The following is a 20,608-nucleotide window of genomic DNA, read 5'->3' on the forward strand; positions in this document are numbered from 1 at the left end:
AAACAGGGATTCTATCAAAACTGCACTAGTAAGGGTATGAGCTCACATTGCGGATTTGGCGAGGTGTACAGTACCATGTAATCCTATGGAAAATCAAATCCACAGTGCCAATGTTGTGGAAAATATCGCACAGAAACGCTGCGGTTTATTTTCCGCAGCATGTCAATTGTTTGGGCAGATTCCGCAGCGTTTTACACCGGCTCCTCAAGAGGAATCCGCAGGTGAAATCTGCACAAAAACGATGCGGAAAAATCCACACAGAAATCCGCAACATGGGCACATAGCCTAAATGATATATCCCTGTAATCAAGCTGTGCCTCTGCATCATGCAGCTCTCAGAATCCATAGCAAAAACCTGATGACAGATTTCCTTTTATCTGAAGTAGCCTTAGTGCCCAATGTACATCTTTTTCAAGGTATAACAGTGGCACAAAGTAGTAAGGGACCCTCAACTTGAACCCACAGCATGTAGTACAATTCTGTACAGTTATGGTGAAGACTCAGCCACATTTACATAAAGGTTCTGCACTAAAGCGGAATATTATTGTGTAACAAGTGAAGATATGCTCACTTCTAGAGGGAATAACAGCAAGTTTAGCATATCTCCGGAGAACTCCTTAAGCAAGCCACATAAAGCCAGCACACACCAACGCCGGACACCTGAGCGCAAGTGCTCAGTGCCAAGAAGTCTACGCCAAGTGCCAAGAAGCATTGTGCTTACTTCAGACTCCATTACTTTCCTTACTGCGGAGTCATAGTCTTCAGAATTCTCTTTATCATCATCTGTGTCACTGCTCACCCCACAGAAAAACGTCGGAGGCAGTTTCAAGTGTTCAGCCTTGGCTTTCTCCTTAGGAGTGGGCATCTTCTCCCAAACAATCACACACTCTTTCTCAGAGTCTGTGGGGGGCTCTTCGGTGTAGTCTGAAAGGTGAAGGGGAAACAAACATAGTAGATCACAGTGAAGTCTACTGGTGACGTGCTTATTTTCCATTTAGATCATTAAACTGGTATTCCACAAAGGACACTTGTCACCTAGCCACAGGATAAGGGTGCGATCGTGGGGGACCCCATTGCTCACCAGAATGGGGGTCCTGTAGAATAGTGGTGAGGAGCTGTTACAGTGGAGTTTTTCTGTTGCTGCACTCAAAGACTATAGGCTTGACGGATGCAGCCTGGTAAGGAGAGAACACATCTATCCTGTGGATCGGGGAGGTGGTGTCCTTTGCGGGAACACTTAGCCTTATGGGTAATACATGCATATTTTCCCATTCAAATCAAAAGGAAAACTATGAATCTTGGAGCAGAATTTGGATTAATGGGGCCAAGTTGAATAGAGATGAGAAGCAATACTATACAACCCCTTGGACCAGTGTGGTGCTGCTTATAATATAAAGCAACCATGTTGTCTAATCCTGTACAATTATTAAAGGGAATCTGTCACCAGGTTTTCACTACCCTATCTGAGAGCAACATAATGTGGGGCAGAGATCCTGATTCCAGCGATGTCACACTCACTGAGCTGCTTGCTGTCATTTTGATAAAATCAGTTTTCTCTGCTGCAGGTCTACCATTTCTCTGAATGCAGAGCTCTGTATAACCCCACCCACATCAACGACTGGCAGCTTTCTGTGTACACTGTGCATAGGCAGAAAGCTGGCAATCAGTGGAGGGGCAGGGTTATACAGAGCTCATAAATATGGAGGACTAAGTGGAAGCAGGTTTACTAGCTCTGTACTAATAATCTCCTGCAGATAAAACTGCAATTTTAAACTACAGTAAGCAGGACAGTAAGTGATTCATCGCTGGAATCAGGGTCTCTGTGTCTACAGTGTGCTGCGCTCAGATTAAGTGACAGATTCCCTGTAAGGATTTATAGTTACAAATTCTTAGTGTCAGATTATAGATAATATAATCTCTGTTGAATAGCCAACACCATTTTTTTTAGCGATATGAATGCTGTTCATTAGCAAGCCAAAAAATTACCTCGGAAGGATCACAATTTACAGTAGAATTGTAAAGTGATTTGTCCCAAAATTATATCTTGATTGGGGAAATAATCAACATTTTACAATACAGATGTTTGGGATTACCTGCTGCGGCAGGTCGGGTTTTGTCTCTCTTATTTTCCTGGTAAAGTTGACCTTGAAGTTTCTTGACAGCAGTCTCAAAGTCCTCATCTGTAAAAAAGAAAAAGCAGGACGTTCCTTTAAATAACTGCTGAATAATGTACTACCTATTGAACTAGTATAAATCGTGCATTCCGAGTATGTATCTATCATGCACGCTCATAGAGAATCATGTTGTCAAACTGACATTAAGCAGGTTTTTAATAGTTTTTTTCTCGCTTGTGACCTATTCCTACAACTTTAATTTTATTTACATTGTCAAATAGAAAAATAAAATTATAATCAAGCTAAAAAAAAAAAAAAAAAAAAAAAAAACAACAACACAACATTATTCATTTTCATATATTAACCCCTTAGTGACAGAGCCAATTTGGTACTTAATGACCGAGCCAATTTTTGCAATTCTGACCACTGTCACTTTATGAGGTTATAACTCTGGAACGCTTCAACGGATCCCGCTGATTCTGAGATTGTTTTTTCGTGACATATTGTACTTCATGTTAGTGGTAACATTTCTTCGATATTACTTGCGATTATTTATGAAAAAAACGGAAATATGGCGAAAATTTTTAAAATTTTGCAATTTTCAAACTTTGTATTTTTATGCCCTTAAATCAGAGAGATATGTCACGAAAAATAGTTAATAAATAACATTTCCCACATGTCTACTTTACATCAGCACAATTTTGGAAACAAATTTTTTTTTTGTTAGGGAGTTATAAGGGTTAAAAGTTGACCAGCAATTTCTCATTTTTACAACACCATTTTTTTTTAGGGACCACATCACATTTGAAGTCATTTTGAGGGGTCTATATGATAGAAAATAATGAAGTGTGACACCATTCTAAAAACTACACCCCTCAAGGTTCTCAAAACCACATTCAAGAAGTTTATTAACCCTTTACGTGCTTCACAGGAACTGAAACAATGTGGAAGGAAAAAATGAACATTTAACTTTTTTTTTGCAAACATCTTAATTCAGAACCATTTTTTTTATTTTCACAAGTGTAAAAACAGAAATGTAACCATAAATTTTGTTATGCAATTTCTCCTGAATACTCCAATACCCCATATGTGGGGGTAAACCACTGTTAGGGCGCACCGCAGAACTTAGAAGTGAAGGAGCGCCGTTTTACTTTTTCAATGTTGAATTGGCTGGAATTGAGATTGGATGCCATGTCGCGTTTGGAGAGCCCCTGATGTGCCTAAACAGTGGAAACCCCCCACAAGTGACACCATTTTGGAAACTAGACCCCTTAAGGAACTTATCTAGATGTGTGGTGAGCACTTTGAACCCCCATGTGCTTCACAGAAGTTTATAACGTAGAGCCGTGAAAAAAAAAAAAAAAAAAATCGCATTTTTTCTACAAAAATGATCTTTTTGCCCACAAATTTTTATTTTCACAAGGGTAACAGGAGAAATTAGACCACAAAAGTTGTTGTGCAATTTCTCCTGAGTACGCTGATACCCAATATGTGGGGGTAAACCACTGTTAGGGCGCACCGCAGAGCTTGGAAGAGAAGGAGTGCCGTTTTACTTTTTCAATGTAGAATTGGCTGGAATTGAGATCGGACGCCATGTCGCGTTTGGAGAGCCCCTGATGTGCCTAAACAGTAGAAATCCCCCACAAGTGACCCCATTTTGGAAACTAGACCCCCCATGGAACTTATCTAGATGTGTGGTGAGAACCTTGAATGCCCAAGTGCTTCACAGAAGTTTATAATGCAGAGCCGTGAAAATAAAAAATATTTTTTTTTTCCACAAAAAAGATATTGTAGCCCCCAAGTTTTTATTTTTACAAGGGTAACAAGAGAAATTGGACCCCAAAAGTTGTTGTCCAATTTGTCTTGAGTATGCTGGTACCCCATATGTGGGGGTAAACCACTGTTTGGGCGCACGGCAGAGCCCGGAAGGAAGGAGCGCCGTTTTGGAATGCAGACTTTGATAGAATGGTCTGCGGGTATTATGTTGCATTTGCAGAGCCCCTGATGTACCTAACCAGTAGAAACCCTCCACAAGTGACCCCATTTTGGAAACTAGACCCCCAAGGAACTTATCTAGATGTGTGGTGAGAACTTTGAATGCCCAAGTGCTTCACAGAAGTTTAGAATGCAGAGTCGTGAAAATAAAAAATATTTTTTTTTTCACAAAAAAGATTTTGTAGCCCCCAAGTTTTTATTTTCACAAGGGTAACAGGAGAAATTGGACTGCAATAGTTGTTGTCCAATTTATCCCGAGTACGCTGATGTGCCATATGTGGGGGTAAACCACTGTTTGGGCGCACGGCAGAGCTCGGAAGGGAAGGAGCGCCTTTTTGGAATGCAGACTTTGATAGAATGGTCTGTGGGCATTATGTTGCGATTGCAGAGCCCCTGATATACCTAAACTGTAGTAACCCCCCACAAGTGACCCCATTTTGGAAACTAGACCCCCCAAGGAACTTATCTAGATGTGTGGTGAGAACTTTGAATGCCCAAGTGCTTCACAGAAGTTTAGAATGCAGAGTCGTGAAAATAAAAAATATTTTTTTTTTTTCACAAAAAAGATTTTGTAGCCCCCAAGTTTTTATTTTCACAAGGGTAACAAGAGAAATTGGACCCCAGAAGTTGTTGTCCAATTTATCCCGAGTACGCTGAGGCTCCATATGTGGGGGTAACCCACTGTTTGGGCGGACGGCAGAGCTCAGAAGGGTGGGAGCACCATTTGACTTTTTGAGCGCAAAATTGGCTGTCGTGTTTGGAGACCCCCTGATGTACCTAAACAGTGGAAACCCCCCAATTCTAGCTCCAACCCCTAACCCTAATCCCAACCTGATCCATAATCCTAATCACTAACCCTAACCATAATCACAACCCTTACCCCAAAACAACCCTAATGTCAACCCTAACCATAACCCTAATCAAAACCCTAAATCCAACACACCCCTAATCCTAATCTCAACCCTAACCTCAAACCTAACCCTAATCCCAATACACCCCTAATCACAACCCTAACCTTAACCCTAATCCCAAACCTAACCCTAATCCCAAGCGTAACCCTAATGCCAACCCTAACCCTAATACCAACCCTAATCCAAACCCTAAACCTAATCCCAGCTCTAACCCTAACTTTAGCCCCAACCCTAGCCCTAACTTTAGCCCCAACCCTAACCCTAGCCCTAAGGCTACTTTCACACTTGCGTTGTTTGGCATTCCGTCGCAATCCGTCGTTTTGGACAAGAAACGGATCCTGCAAATGTGCCCGCAAGATGCGTTTTTTGCCCATAGTATTGCCGACGGATCGTGACGGATGGCCACACGTCGCGTCCGTCGTGCACTGGATCAGTTGTGTTTTGGCGGAGCGTCGGCACAAAAAAACGTTCAATGAAACGTTTTTTTGTACGTCGCATCCGCCATTTCTGACCGCGCATGCGTGGCCGTAACTCCGCCCCCTCCTCCCCAGGACATAGATTGGGCAGCGGATGCGTTGAAAAACTACAGCTGCTGCCCACGTTGTGCACAATTTTCACAACGTGCGTCGGTATGTCGGGCCGACGCATTGCGACGGCCCCGTACCGACGTAAGTGTGAAAGAAGCCTAACCCTAAATTTAGCCCCAACCCTAACCCTAAATTTAGCCCCAACCCTAACCCTAAATTTAGCCCCAACCCTAGCCCTAACCCTACCCCTAACCCTAACCTAACCCTACCCCTAACCCTACCCCTAACCTAACCCTAACCCTAACCTAACCCTACCCCTAACCTAACCCTAGCCGTAACCCTACCCCTAACCCTAACCTAACCCTACCCCTAACCTAACCCTAGCCGTAACCCTACCCCTAACCTAACCCTAGCCCTAACCCTACCCCTACCCTAACCCTACCCCTAACCCTACCCCTAACCCTACCCCTAACCCTACCCCTAACCTAACCCTAGCCCTAACCCTACCCCTACCCCTAACCCTACCCCTAATTTTAGCCCTAACCGCTGTTCTCCTGCCGGCCGGCAGATGGAGACAGATGGCGGGCGCACTGGGCATGCGTCCGCCATGTTCTTCTGCCGGCGGCCAGGAGGAGCAGCAAGAGGATCCAGGGACCTAGGTGAGTATGCTAGGGTCCCCGAATCCCCCTATTTCTCTGTCCTCTGATGTGCGATCACATCAGAGGACAGAGAATTACACTTTACTTTTTTTTTTTTTTTTTGCGGTCGCCGGTAAACAGTTAATTACCGGCGATCGCAAAACAGGGGTCGCTAAAACCGACCCCCGATCATGCTCTTTGGGGTCTCGGCTACCACAGGCAGCCGAGACCCCAAAGATTCTCCCGGTGCCGGCCGGCGGGCGCACTGCGCATGCGCCCGCCATTTTGAAGATGGCGGCGCCCACCGGAAGACACGAGGAGCATCGGGGGAGCTAGGTGAGTATTGGGGGGCCACCTGGGACCCCTTTTCTCTGCCCTCCGATGTGCGATCACATCGGAGGACAGAGAAATTAAAAAGAGATCGCTTTTTTTTTTTTTTGCGATCGCCGGTAAACGGTTAATTACCGGCGATCGCAAATGCGGGGAGGGTTAAAACCCCCCCCGAATCATGTTCTCTGGGGTCTCGGCTACCCTCGGCAGCCGAGACCCCGGAGAAAATCGGCCTGTGGGGGGCGCTATACACTTTTTCCACAGCGCCGTTAATTAACGGCGCTGTGGTTTAAGTACCCTTAGCGGCCGCCGTTAAAAGGCGTATCGGCGGTCGCTAAGGGGTTAAACCCCTTAACAATACCAAATATACACATCTGTCTTGGAGGGGATCAGGGTGTTAAGTGTGGGCTCAGTAGCTGGGCCGGGTCCTGGTGTTGGATGTGTTATAGTCAGCATTAGTGTCCAATAGCGGTAATTGGACCTAGCGTCAACCGCTGCTGTCAAAACTCAGACTGGCATAGGTCGCACACCCCACCTTGCGTCCGTTCCGGGCACCTATCCACTACTGCAACACAACAGTAAGATGCTAATGGGTTGCCATGGAAGTGGAGGGTCCGCTGACAGCCACAGTCACTGCCACAGGCACTTTAGTGTTGCAGAATACATGCAATCAAATCATCACAGATTCAAAATCAATAAAGTTTAAAAGTGTAAATAAACAAAAGAAAACCCCAATAATTTAATCCCTTAGTGACCGGGCCTTTTTTATTTTTTTTTTAAATCTGACATATGTCATTTTGTAGTGATAACTCTGGAATGCTTTAACATATTGCATTGATTTTGAGAGTTTTTCTGGGACACATTGTACTTTATGATAATGGTAAATTTAGGTTGATATGTTTTGCATTTATTTATAAAAAAAAAGTTTCAAAAAATTATAATTTTAAACTTTTAATGATTATCCTTTTAAACCAGATAGACATATCTCACAAAAACATTAATAAATGAGATTTTCTTTATGTCTGCTTTACATCAGCACCATTTGTAAAATATTGTTTTATTTTGTTAGCATTTTTTAAGGTTTAAAAATGTAGCAGTAACATTTCATCTTTTTATGAAAATTTACAAAACTAATTTTTTTTTTTTTTAGGGACCTGTTCAACTTGAAGTGACTTTGGGGGTCCTATATATTTCAAACCTACAAAAGCGATACCATTTTAAAAACCGCACCCGTCAACGTATTCAAAATTGCTGTCAAGTATTTAATTCAGGCCCCTTTCACACATCAGTTTTTTGCCATCAGTCGCAATCTGTCAAATTTTGGGAAAAAAACGGATCCGGTGACTGATGCCGCCGGATCCGTTCTTTTCTCTTAGACTTGTATTAGTGACTGATTGCGACAGATGGCCTCACGTTTCATTCGTCGTTCTCCAGATCCGTCGAAAATTATTTTTCTGGTAGCCAGTGACAACGGACAAAACAACGCTTTTTGTGTACGTCAAAAAAACGGACAGTGACAGATCCATTGCCGTCCGTCGTTTGCTAGAATGGAAGCCTATGGCGCCGGATATGTAAAATGACAGAATTCGGCGAAGGATTTAGTTTTGTTTTTTTTTCAACTGAGCATGCTCCGATCCAATTAGCCAGATCTGCTAGTCGGATCCGTCCAAAAACGGATCCGTTGCATCAGTTTTTCACAATCTGCGACGGATCACTCGAGCCAACGGATTGTGACTGACGGCAAAAAAAGTGATGTGTGAAAGGGGCCTAACCCTTCAGGTGCTATTCAGGAATTAGTGCAAAATGGCATGACAGGAATGAAAAAGGTGTGAGCCCGAATCAAAAGCTAGGGGCAAGGCCAATACCGTAAAAATACGTAATTGGTTATGAAGGGGTTAAAGAAGATCGTCACCAGATTTTACAAAATACATACATTATTAGACAGATCTGAGACCTTGTTCACAAGCTAGTATGCTTGGCCAGTACTTCATGAGTATCTGCGAGCCAAAGCTACATGGTAAAGTTCTAATTTCTTTACATTATTGTTTTTCCCTCTGTAGGTTCCATTTTGGGCTACAAATTTTGGACTGATGGCCAATACAGACGTGTGTATAAGCTCCTACTTTGAAAATCTATGTCAGAATGGCTGCGTAATCCTGATATTACGTTGAGCATTTTATGAGTCCAGCTAGAACATGAAGGCGCTAATGTGTTTAAGTCTCTACTCACATAGTCTGACAGCTTCAGCTTGTACTAAGCAGTATGAGATCTCAGCAGGTGGACACAGAGGAGCTGTCAGACTACTTGAGCGGAGATAGAGATCAAATATTGAGAAAGGATTAATCACTGACAAGGATTCTCAAAGAACATACACAAGTGTCACCAGGTTTATTTCATTCTGTATATCAATCTGGTGACAAAACCACTGTATCCAGAAACGTTGCAAAGCTTATGGACCTAAAAATGTAAAATGCATTACTGACATGGCATTACCAAAAAGTCAAAGTCATTACCGTCTACATCATTGTCGTCACTGACATATCCGGGCTTATTCTTGTAGCAGAAGAAGGTTGGCGGGAGGAGAAGCTCTTCTGCTAGTGCTCGTTGCTCTGTTGTCGGAGTTAGCTCATACACAATTGAGACATCCGAAGAGCCGTCACACCCAAGATCACCGTTACTCTTGGCTATTGGGGAAGAAAAATAAATCAATGATTAAGGTATTAATACAAATCAAAGCATTCACTTTTAGTAAAAGGCGCAGCAGGTAGGATTAAATACAGCAAACAGTATGATGTTAAGAATTATCATAGGCAACACAAAGATTAGTGTCCTGCAGACTAAAGGCAAGAAACTGACAAATCCTGGAATGATCTGAGGTGTAGAGGGAGGAAAACTAAGCCGGAAGTCCAGTATATGATTAATGTGATTGACAGTGTGCACAGTATAGCACAACCTCTTTATGGCACCTCAAGATTAGTGTATTAGTTTTCGCATACTACAGCTAATGGTGCCACAGCTTCATCTGCAAACCAAGTCATTGCTTTATATGCTTGAAGTCCAATAAAGAGGCTTATTTAAGACCAGACAGTGCTCCAACTACTGGAAGCCGCAGCATTTAGTCTATGCGCCAGGAATGGTGTCTGGCATGCAGTAACCAGGAGCATCTGGAACAAGGGCAAGCTGACTAGCTGCTGTTATATACAACACAGTATACTAAAGGCCCCCATACACATTACATGGCTGTTCAGAAGCAAACAGCAGCCATTTTGGACAATTCCCTCCATACACAACACCCGCTCATCCAAGCGCTCCTGCGTCCTCTATGAAAAAGCTGCCAGCTTTTCCCCACAATCAGTCATTGGCACCCCCCACCACCACCACCACACACAGACTAACGTCGATATCAGTGGCTTCCGCCAACAAGTCTCTACTCTACATGGGAGTCTGAAGTGTAATGAATACAAAGTTCTTCACTGACCACTAAATATTTTACATACAGCTGTCACATTGTATCGAGAAATCTGAGTAAAAGGAAAACATAAGTTACAGAAAATTTATATATATTTTTTTTTATACGTCATAATATGTTTATGTTGATAATGCAGTAACTATTTGCACTCCTTCCTCTTAACAAGATTTGCTGCTACAGAATTTCAGTTTCACCAGCATCTGTTTTTGCTTCCTTCAACAATCTTGTGTTTTCGTTTCAAGGAGGCGTCAGTTTATTTATTAGTGCCGGACCCCTGAATCTAAGGTGTGTCTGCGGTTGACCAAGACCATCGATTCTGCCCCCTTGTTTAAGCTATAAATACAGAAATGAAAACTGGGAACATTGTTCCGTCACTACCTCTAACGTGTTGCATTTTTATTTCAATCTATAAAAAACAAAACCCTAACGCCTGTGTTTCTGCCTTATTTTTTACATTTCCTTTTATGTGTAGTTTTTACATAACTTCTCGGCAGCAGAGCTTTAGCGATTCTCTTCGATTTAGACCTGACATTTACTTTTTACATGCAAAACTTTTTTTCCCCCATTCATTCTTACATTGATTATGGTAACTCATTAATAAATAGAACAAGGCAAGAGACTCATGCTGCCAGATCCACGAGCAACTTGAATCGTATACTAGTTGGGATATTGCAGCCAGATGGGTTTTACCCACACGCTGTGGATTTTCAGATAAATCAAAGTTTCAAAAGCCGGTCAAGGACCATGCGACATGTCCAAGCTGCCTTCTACCACCCACCCCGATCACCTTTAATGATAGGTCTCTCCCCATGCACACACACAGGAAGCGTGACGCGGAGAATCTGCCGAGGACTGGCCTATACGATTAGTCTCATGGTCCCAGGCTTTTTCACAATAGGTTTTAGGTTAGAACATGCATGCGTGCTATAATGCTTATAGTGACAGATTTGTGCTGCATTAAGCTCTATTAATTTCCCTTTAATCCGTCTTTCCCTCTTTAAATCTTGGTCTTAGATTACAGAATCTATCCTGCATGCAGCAGACTCATCGTTCTGTGCAGTTGTTACAGCAGAGCTGGCGCTGCACTTGTTGCCCATTCATTTTACAAGTTAATTTAAATTTACCGCTCTAACATACAGTACCTAAATCCTAACTGCATATATCACCCTACCCGTACTCTACCAATGATCTTAGCCTAACTTCCTCTATAAATCCTTAATATAGACTTCAAAACGTTTATGTGCTGCCCCAGGTCTCTGGAATGCACTACCTAAAATAACCGGATTAACCCACTTGTGAAAGTGGCATTAAACACCCTAAAACCTGCATCTCCCTCACACTTCTTGCACCCTAATAAATGCCATATCTATGCACCACATATCTAGTGGCTGGGTGACTTTTTTTCTAATATTTAAAAACGATAGGTAAACAATTGTACATATCAAGCACATTAACCTCCCTTGTCACCGCAATTTCAGCACTCTTAAAGGGAACCTGTCACCCCGTTTTTTCAGATTGAGCTATAAATACTGTTAAATAGGGCCTGCGCTGTGCGTTACTATAGTGTATGTAGTGTACCCTGATTCCCCATGTATGCTGAGAAATAACTTACCAAAGTCGCCTTTTTCGCCTGTCAATCAGGCTGGTCTGGTCAGGTGGGCGTGTTCACAGCGCTCTTTTCTTCTCCAGCTTTCCGTTGGTGGCGTAGTGGTGTGCGCATGTCCAAGGTCCGAATTCCCTGCGCCCATGTGAAGACACAGCGCGCGATCTGCGCTGTAATCCCTTGCATCGGTGGGGGCGGCCATCTTCCTGGGGCCGCGCGTCCGCAGATGGAGTGCTCTGCTGCACGGGGCTTCAGGAAAATGGCCGCGGGATGCCGCGCGTGCGCATTAGAGATCGCGGCGGCCATTTTTCCAAAGCCGAGCAAACTCGGCTTTGGGAAAATGGCCGCCGCGATCTCTAATGCGCACGCGCGGCATCCTGCGGCCATTTTCCTGAAGCCCCGTGCAGCAGCGCACTCCATCTGCGCACGCGCGGCCCCAGGAAGATGGCCGCCCCCACCGATGCAAGGGATTACAGCGCAGATCGCGCGCTGTGTCTTCACGTGGGCGCAGGGAATTCGGACCTTGGACATGCGCACACCACTACGCCACCAACGGAAAGCTGGAGAAGAAAAGAGCGCTGTGAACACGCCCACCTGACCAGACCAGCCTGATTGACAGGCGAAAACGGCGACTTTGGTAAGTTATTTCTCAGCATACATGGGGAATCAGGGTACACTACATACACTATAGTAACGCACAGCGCAGGCCCTATTTAACAGTATTTATAGCTCAATCTGAAAAAACGGGGTGACAGGTTCCCTTTAAGCTCTTGTAGGCAGGACTCTCAAACCTCTGACCTGCTATATATTCCCACTAAACTATGTAACGAATTGCGGAATATGCTTGTGCTAAAAAAATTTCTTATTATTATTAAAGGAGTTCTCCACTGCTCAGACAATCCACCCCAGTACAATAACGACAGCTATACTCACCTCTTGTGCCAATGCTATTCCTGCGGTGTTGGCACTGGCTCTCCCCGGGCTCACATGACATTATGTCATTGGATCCATTCAGCCAATTAGCGCTGGTTTCACTCGCCTCCTCCGGTTGTCAATTACATGCATAGGAGAGAAGAGAGCAGAGGCTCCTTTCTCACTTCCTCTAGATATCTTGATTCATCCAAAGGAGAGCAGAGTGAAGCCAGCGCTGGATGGTCACTGGGATCACGTGGAAATGTCACACGAGCCCTGGGAGAGTCCGTATCGACACCACTGGAAAGTCACTGGCACCAGACTGGAGTATAGGTGACATTATTTTACTGGGGGAATCATCGGGATTGAGAATGGGTAGTCCGAGCAGTGGACAAACCCTTTAGTTATTATGTGAAAGTGCCTTATAGCTGCCTCTATGCCTGCAGAACAAACCTTTAGATGTTATGGTAGTTACAGATTAATTAGTCCTATAAAATACATTTTACATTCTGCTAGAGACAGAACAACTACCTTCATGTGAGTACAGCAGGCACAAAGACAGCTGCAGCAGGTATATACAGTAATTACTAGTTATTACAACAATGACCCTTTAACTTCGCAAACACATCCCAGCCTGAGGACAAGGGGGCGTTGAAATGTCAAGATATGGAGAGGACTTTATTATACTTCACTGGTTTAAAAAAAAAAAAAAAAAACTTATAGATTTTTCAACATAGACACAAGCAGATTTTTTGGGTGCAGTTCAAGATTTGCAAGCAAGCATCTGACATCAGAGAAGTTAATGGGTTAGTAGGTATGCACCCGTTAAATCAGCCAGATTCACACCTACATAAAATGAGAGAATGTAATGCAGATTGGTCAGATTTCACAAGACAAGACGGAATCCATTATTTGCCTTGATGAGACTGGGGTAGTTATTTTGGAAATCCATGTCCAAATGACTATAATCTTTTCTGGATATTTAAACTCAAACACCACCCACCTAGCCCGATTGTCAGCTATGGCAGCTGCTGCGGAGATCCCACATTGCTCAGTACAAGCTGCAGCTGCCATGATCTCCGTCAGCTGGATTCATTAAATGCCTACTTTAATATCCAGATTATGCTGCCATTTTGACACGGATTATAAAAAAAAAAAAGCCAGTCCGCTGGCATCATTGGGTAAGCTAGATTACACACCAAGAAGGTAAAATAAACTACAGCATATACAGACGCTATTTGGGGGTGTTTACCTCTGATGTATCTCGATTCTAGCCCCCGAACCCCTCATTCTTTGTCTGCACCATGCTATTGAGCAGGTGCTTTCAGTGTTCTATGCTTGGATACGTGTGAGTAGACCGGTTGCTGGTTGTACACCTCTATGTTTATGCATTGTGTAAGTTGTGATTTCTAACATACTTTACACATACTAACATTGTATTGAATTTCTGATTATATCTTTCGGTGTGCCGACCATATTTTGATCTATATTTGAATTTATATATACGCCTGTATGGTATGCCACTTGATTGAGGGCTCTGGCTCTATTCTGGGCTAAATGTACATTTGTGTCATTTTATGACTTAAATGTTTTTATGCGATTTATTTTTGTAGTACCAAATAGATTAGTGAATTTTTGGTGATCCCTGTGCATGTGGCGTGTTTCTTTTTTTCTTCATGGTTTGGTCCCAGATATTCTAGAAGGAACACAAGTCCAGGAACCTTGCAGGCCATGACATCACGTTTAGGCCACAAAGGCACAGTAGCACAAGCAACATGTGGTGTGGGATAGTGTTGAAAAATGCCATGAAGAAGCATCCACAAGGGAGCGCAACACCAGGCCTCCTCCATAGATCATGGTGTGGGGTAAAATAATGCACAGTGGCCAGACCCCTCGTCTTTCATTACAGCTCAACAATTTCCAAGACGTATCGTTTCTCCTTGCGGAGAGTGACATGTTAAGCATGTCGAGATGAACAGACTTATGCAATATGCAAATTGTCTCTTCAGAGAGGAAGAGGACTAGAACTCTAGTGACACCTATTGGAAGTATTTTATGTGTGTGTGTAGCCCATTCACAATCTCCATCTACCCCCCACCCCCTGAAGATGGCTGGACCATCATTGTAAATACATCATTGTAAATACACACCTGTACTTTGTATCTCCCCCCACCTCATTGTAGATTGTAAGGCTACGTTCACATTAGCGCTTTGCGGGTTTGCGTCGGGCGACGCAGCGGCGACGCATGCGTCATGCGCCTCTATATTTAACATGGGGGACGCATGGACATGCATTGTGCTGCGTTGTGCGACGCATGCGTTTTCTTTGCCGCAAGCGTCGGGCGCAGAAAACGCAACAAGTTGCATTTTTCTTGCGTCCAAATTTCGGCAAAAAACGACGCATGCGTCGCAAAACGCAGCGTTTTTGCGTGCGTTTTGGTGCCTTTTTATTTGCGTTGTGTCGCCGGCGGAGCGGCGCACAACGCAAATGTGAACGTAGCCTAAGCTCTCACGAGCAGGGTCGTCTTATTTCGCTTTAATTATTGTATTGTTAACGTTGTTACTGTTTGTGTTTGAAACTGTTAAAGACAATTTGCACAGCTCAGCTGTTGAGGAGAGTATATTGTATAAAGTTTGCATTGTGAAATCTGATGACCGATCTGCTTTAAAGTATTAGGCTAGGTTCACATTGCGTCAAGTACATGGCGTCAAACGGATGCGTTAAACGCATGTACAGAAACGGAGCAAAAATATGTGAAATTCGTCGTCACGGTAACGCTAGCGTTAATGCATGTGATCGCGTTTTTTCATTTTGATGTCCGTTTACGAAGTATCCGTTTGTCTGCGTTTGTCACTGTCAATAAAGTTGTTCTTTTTTTTTTTTTTTTTTCCCTTTTGTCATTGTCGGGTGTGGGCACAGACTCATTCTCCATTTTGAAAGCATTGAGTGAACTTCTGCTAGCAAGATGTTTGTGTCTGAGCTCGTCAGATTTCGCTTGATGCGGTTGCGACTTCGGCAGAGAAAGCGTAGTTCGCAAAGGAGATATTGGATCCACGAAGTGAATTTCTTGCGGAGTACATATGGTGCCTTTCACACCCTGTATGTGCAGCTTCGGGATCATCCCTTCAAATTCCAACGCTATCTACGGATGTCCATTGAGACCTTTGATGTTCTGCTCTCACATGTGAAGGATGAGATACATCATCATCGCAGCACTTTTCGTGAAAGCATCAGTGCGGAGCAACGTTTAGTAGTGACTGTGAGGTAATTATACATTTTTTTTATCATTCTATTGACAAAGACTAGATCTCGGTATCGTGTGGCCTAATGTTCATTTTGCAATTGTATATTATATTGTCAACTAGCCTTTAGATGATCATTAAAATCCTAATTTTTTTTTTTTGTTTTTGAATGTCAACAGATATCTGGCTACCGGAGAAACTTTTGCGTCACTGCATTACCAGTTTCGACTTGGGAAGTCAACAATTTGTCAACTGGTTCGGGAAACTTGTGATGCCATTTGGAACAACTTGCAACCACTTGTGCTACCAACACCAACATCAGAAATGTGGCTAGCAATTTCCCAACAGTTCGAGGATGTGGCTAATTTCCCCAATTGTATTGGTGCCGTGGACGGAAAGCACATTCGGATTCAGAAACCTGCACATAGTGGTTCCCTCTACTATAACTATAAGAAATACTTTTCTATAGTATTGATGGCGATTGCGGATGCCAGGTACCGTTTTGTTGCTGTGGATATTGGAGCTTATGGCCGGACTAACGATTCCAGAGTATTCAGAGACTCCAACATGGGCCAATGTTTGTACAACCAAAGTTTAAACATACCGTCATCACGACCTCTTCCGGGGACCGAAGGCCCAAGTTTGCCCTATGTTTTAGTTGTTGATGAGGCCTTCCAACTAGGACAAAATCTCCTCAAGCCGTAGTCTAGACTCCAGCAGGCGCATTTTTAATTATCGCTTGAGCCGGGCTAGACGTTATGTGGAGTGTGCCTTTGGGATTTTGACATTAAAATGGCGGATTTTACTAACCTGCATGCAACTGCAACCAGACAATGTGGACCGTGTTGTGAAGGCATGCATCTGTCTGCACAATTTTGTGGCGAGACATGAACCCCAGTTGGTAGACCCCAATGATTGCGAGTCGAACCTCAGTAGCATTGAATCGACTACAGTTCGTTCTGCATCACAAATAATGAGGATTCGTGATCAATTTGCACATTACTTCACACATGAAGGCCAGGTTCCATGGCAAGACAGACACGTGTGAAAATAATTTAAAGTCTTCCTGATGTCGTGTAAAAAGTTACGTAGTGTAAAAAGTTATGTTGTTTAACCTGATGTCGTGTAAAAAGTTACGTAGTGTAAAAAGTTATGTTGTTTAACCTGATGTCGTGTAAAAAGTTACGTAGTGTAAAAAGTTATGTTGTTTAACCTGATGTCGTGTAAAAAGTTACCTTATGTCGTGTAAAAAGTTAAAGTTAAAGTCATACAAGAATCTGAAATTTGAAACAGTTTACTAAATGTTTTTGTATTTTCCCAACAAACTGTTGGTACACAGGTGTAACATATGATATCCCATAGGGATGAAAAAAAAAAGGAAAATAGAAATTAACAACAAAACCCCCCCCCCCCAAAAAAAAAAATTCCAACGCGGTAATTGCACCTGGCTGTGGACAGTGAACTGTACTAAAGACTTTGGTACTGCACGGGAGTATTGTCTGCCCAACTATATGATGGACTACTACATTGTCTTTGAGGTTCCACGCTCGTTTCACCCCGGCCTCTATATTGAGGGTTGTAGGGCGGCATGTCCAGTCTTCTTCTTCCCGATGGAGCGGGTTCCTCGGTGCCCACAAATTCCTCTACAAGCTCGTTAAGTCTTTGTCGAAACATAAGGTTTCTATGTGCCGGGATATTTTGTACTACAGGCACATAGGATAATAAAAGTAGCTTCCACTCATTAGCAGAGTAGACAGACTCGCGTGCTTGCAGCTCGGTAATTTCTCGTCTCAGGTCTTTGAGCTCACTGCGACACATGTCCTCTACCCGTTGGAGTCCATCCACGATAATTGCATCTGCTTCATCTTTTTGAGATGCTCGCTTGCGTCCACGCTGTGATTGCAACCGGGCACTCACACCTGCAGCAACAGTGCTTCTATCCGCAGATCGTGGCTCGCTGATGCCAGACACATCTTCAGGTTGCGTTGGTTCCACTGAAGAAGGCTCAAGTTCCTCTGCTGGTCTAGGAGCAGCGGTACTGCATATCGTGCTGTAACCCAAAAACAAAAATTACTTATTTTCCTTTAAACAATTTAGTCTCGCACACAGACCTTCTTGTACTTACGAGCGCTGAGACACTGTTTTCTGAAGAAAGAGCAGTTGGTCATAATGCACATACGGTGTCACCCGTTTGCCACTTGATCCGCTTGGTGCATTCTGACTGTTCCGGTAGTCACGGACAAAGCGATCGCGGATGGACTTCCAACGGGTATGGACAGCATCGGCTTTAAATTAAAAAAAAAAAATATATATATATAAAAATAGTAGATTGTGTTAAGATATAGGAAAAATTGTTCATAGTTTGCTACGATAGTTGATATATAAATAGTAGATAGATAGTTGTTAGATAAGAAATAGTGTAGAAATAGTGTATAGATAGATAGATATATAGTGTACAGATAGTTGATAATTGAGAGATAGATAGCAGACAACAAGTGGATAGGTTGATAGGATAGAAAATTTTTTTTTTTTTTAAACATTTTCCGATGTTACGTCACCAATATTTACCAATTTTTTTCTTTGAGGTTGTCGACTTCTCCATGTATCGGGGATCAAAGTGACAGATTATTTGATCCCACAACTTCCGGTTCTTCACGATGTCATGGTGGGAGCTGTCGCTCTGGTCCCATATGGAGGGGTTGGCTTCCACAAGGTTAATAAGTGTCTCATTGTGGATAGTCAATGGCTCTTCGTCAACGACAATCCTTTTTTTTTTTGTCGCTGACTTGGACTATGTAAACACAAAACGTTATGTTGATAGTGTCAATTTCACTGGATGGCCATATTCATATATACAGAGATAGATAGATACATAGATATAGCAATATATAGATATATAGATAGATAGATAGATGTGGATAGATAGATATACATTGATAGATAGATAGATAGATACATAGATATTGATAGATAGATATATAGATAGATAGATAGATACATAGATATTGATAGATAGATATATAGATAGATACATAGATAGATAGATATAGATTGATAGATAGATATTGATAGATAGATATATAGATAGATAGATACATAGATATAGATAGATAGATAGATAGATAGATAGATAGATAGATAGATAGATACAAAGATATTGATAGATAGATATATAGATAGATACATAGATTTAGATAGATAGATATAGATAGATAGATACATAGATATTGATAGATAGATACATAGATATAGATAGACAAATAGATGGAGCGATAGATAGTTGATAGATAGTTTATAGGTATAGTAGATAGAAAGTGAATAGATAGATTGTTGGTAAATATTGGATAGAATATTTCTATTTTATATTTACCACTGGCAGTTGTGGCGACGACAGACGTCTAGGGACCTTTTTTCTTTTTTGTCCTCCTTGTGCCACAACCTATTGTGTATGTAAAATGTAAAAAAAAATATTTTAACATTAAATAATGTTAACATTCATTGGATCAATAAATTTATGCCTGAAAAATTCAACATGTGTGCTATGTACCTTTGTTGTTTTTGCGTGTTTTTTTGGGGGAGGTCTAACAGCCTCGGGCTCAGAAGACTCCTATTCACAATAAAACAATAAACAGGATTGTTATGCCTAGCTCAATACAATGGAGTTTCACACAACATGGTTTTTTAAAGTGCAAGCCTACCGACTCAGAAGAAAAAATCGCAGACACGCTGCTGCTGCTGACATCTGTATCCGACATCTGTGTGCAACAAAACAATACATTTTTAGTACACACACATCCGACGGACATTACAGACTCCCATGATGTATACAGAGATATATAATATATAGAAATGTACTTACAATTTAGCTACGGCAAAACACTCTGTCACGTGCAGGAGACTTTGTGTGAGTGGGATATTTTAATGGCCGAAGTCACATTTCCTGTCACATGACCACATGTGACCACCCTCAAACGCTATTAAAACGTGTGGTTCTATTTGGAAATTTTTCATGATTTGCGTCTGACTGCGTTTGCCATAGCCTTCTATGGCAGAATGAACGCTTCCGTTAGTAGTGCGTTAGCTTGGCCGGACCCGAAAACGCTGCAAGCCGCGTTGAAGGTCCGTCAGAAAAAAAACGTTATGTGACAAACGCATACCAATTTAGGGATGCGTCACGATGCGTCAGACAATGCAAGTCTATGGGCGCGTTAGTATGTGCGTTACATTGCGTTTTTACTACTTAAAAACGAGTCCGTTAGACGGACACACCTAGCGCAATGTGAACCCAGCCTTATTCCTACAACAGCAAACGTTTTTAACAAAGCATCTATATGACTATTTTTAACTCAAGAGTACAAGTCTGTCCTTTTTACATCTCCCCTCTGTGCAATCAGTTTCACAGAGCAAACTGCACGGCTACTTGCCAAAATGGGCAATTGTTATTTATATGGATGAGGAGACCACTGATCATTGTGAATGTAGGCACTGTGACCAACTAACTGACTACTCCACAAATCTCCAGGGAAGGATCATGCTCTCCCATGGATGCATAGAATAACTGAGCTGTGCTACAACACAGATGTCATTAGGGTATGTGCCCACGATGCAGATTTAGTGCAGAATTAGTGCAGTTCTGCAGCAGATTTTTCTGCTGCAGATCCGCACTGTGATTACAGTACAATGTAAATCAATGTGAAAAAAACTGTGCACATGGTGCAGAAAAATCTGCGCAGAAACGCTGCAGATTTCAGAGAAGTGCATGTCACTTCTTTTGTGCGTTTCTGCACCCCTCCATTAATAGGAATTTGAAGTGGTAAAAACTGCACAAAAACTGCACAAAATCCGCATCAATTCCGCACAAAAAAA

General features: G+C 42.5%; 2 protein-coding genes across 4 annotated transcripts in view; both read right to left on the reverse strand.

Moving 5' to 3' along the window:
- LOC138670326 (E3 SUMO-protein ligase RanBP2-like) overlaps positions 1–20,608 on the reverse strand; it is a 130,407-nt gene that overhangs the window by 23,046 nt on the left and 86,753 nt on the right. Inside the window, exons 21-23 of one of the 2 annotated variants that reach the window (XM_069757558.1) lie at positions 9,029–9,199; positions 2,094–2,180; positions 800–924 (exon numbers count right to left, since the gene is read on the reverse strand). In XM_069757558.1, the coding sequence (XP_069613659.1) occupies positions 800–924; positions 2,094–2,180; positions 9,029–9,199 (383 nt within the window). Of the gene's footprint in view, positions 1–721; positions 925–2,093; positions 2,181–9,028; positions 9,200–20,608 lie in introns of both variants that reach the window. The other variant, XM_069757557.1, reaches the window with a different exon arrangement.
- Positions 17,847–19,691, reverse strand: LOC138670328 (uncharacterized). 2 transcript variants are annotated; one of them, XM_069757560.1, is made up of 6 exons: positions 19,602–19,681; positions 19,441–19,497; positions 19,290–19,349; positions 19,113–19,181; positions 18,311–18,533; positions 17,847–18,027 (listed from the first exon to the last, which is right to left on the reverse strand). In XM_069757560.1, the coding sequence occupies exons 2-6, from the start codon at positions 19,495–19,497 to the stop codon at positions 17,864–17,866; spliced, it is 573 nt and encodes a 190-aa protein (XP_069613661.1). In that variant the 5' UTR covers positions 19,602–19,681; the 3' UTR covers positions 17,847–17,863. The 2 variants fall into 2 exon arrangements, with proteins under 2 accessions (XP_069613661.1, XP_069613660.1); XM_069757559.1 differs by having other exon boundaries at positions 19,441–19,691.

The sequence above is a fragment of the Ranitomeya imitator genome, chromosome 3, assembly GCF_032444005.1.
Source record: "Ranitomeya imitator isolate aRanImi1 chromosome 3, aRanImi1.pri, whole genome shotgun sequence".
NCBI lineage: Eukaryota > Metazoa > Chordata > Amphibia > Anura > Dendrobatidae > Ranitomeya > Ranitomeya imitator.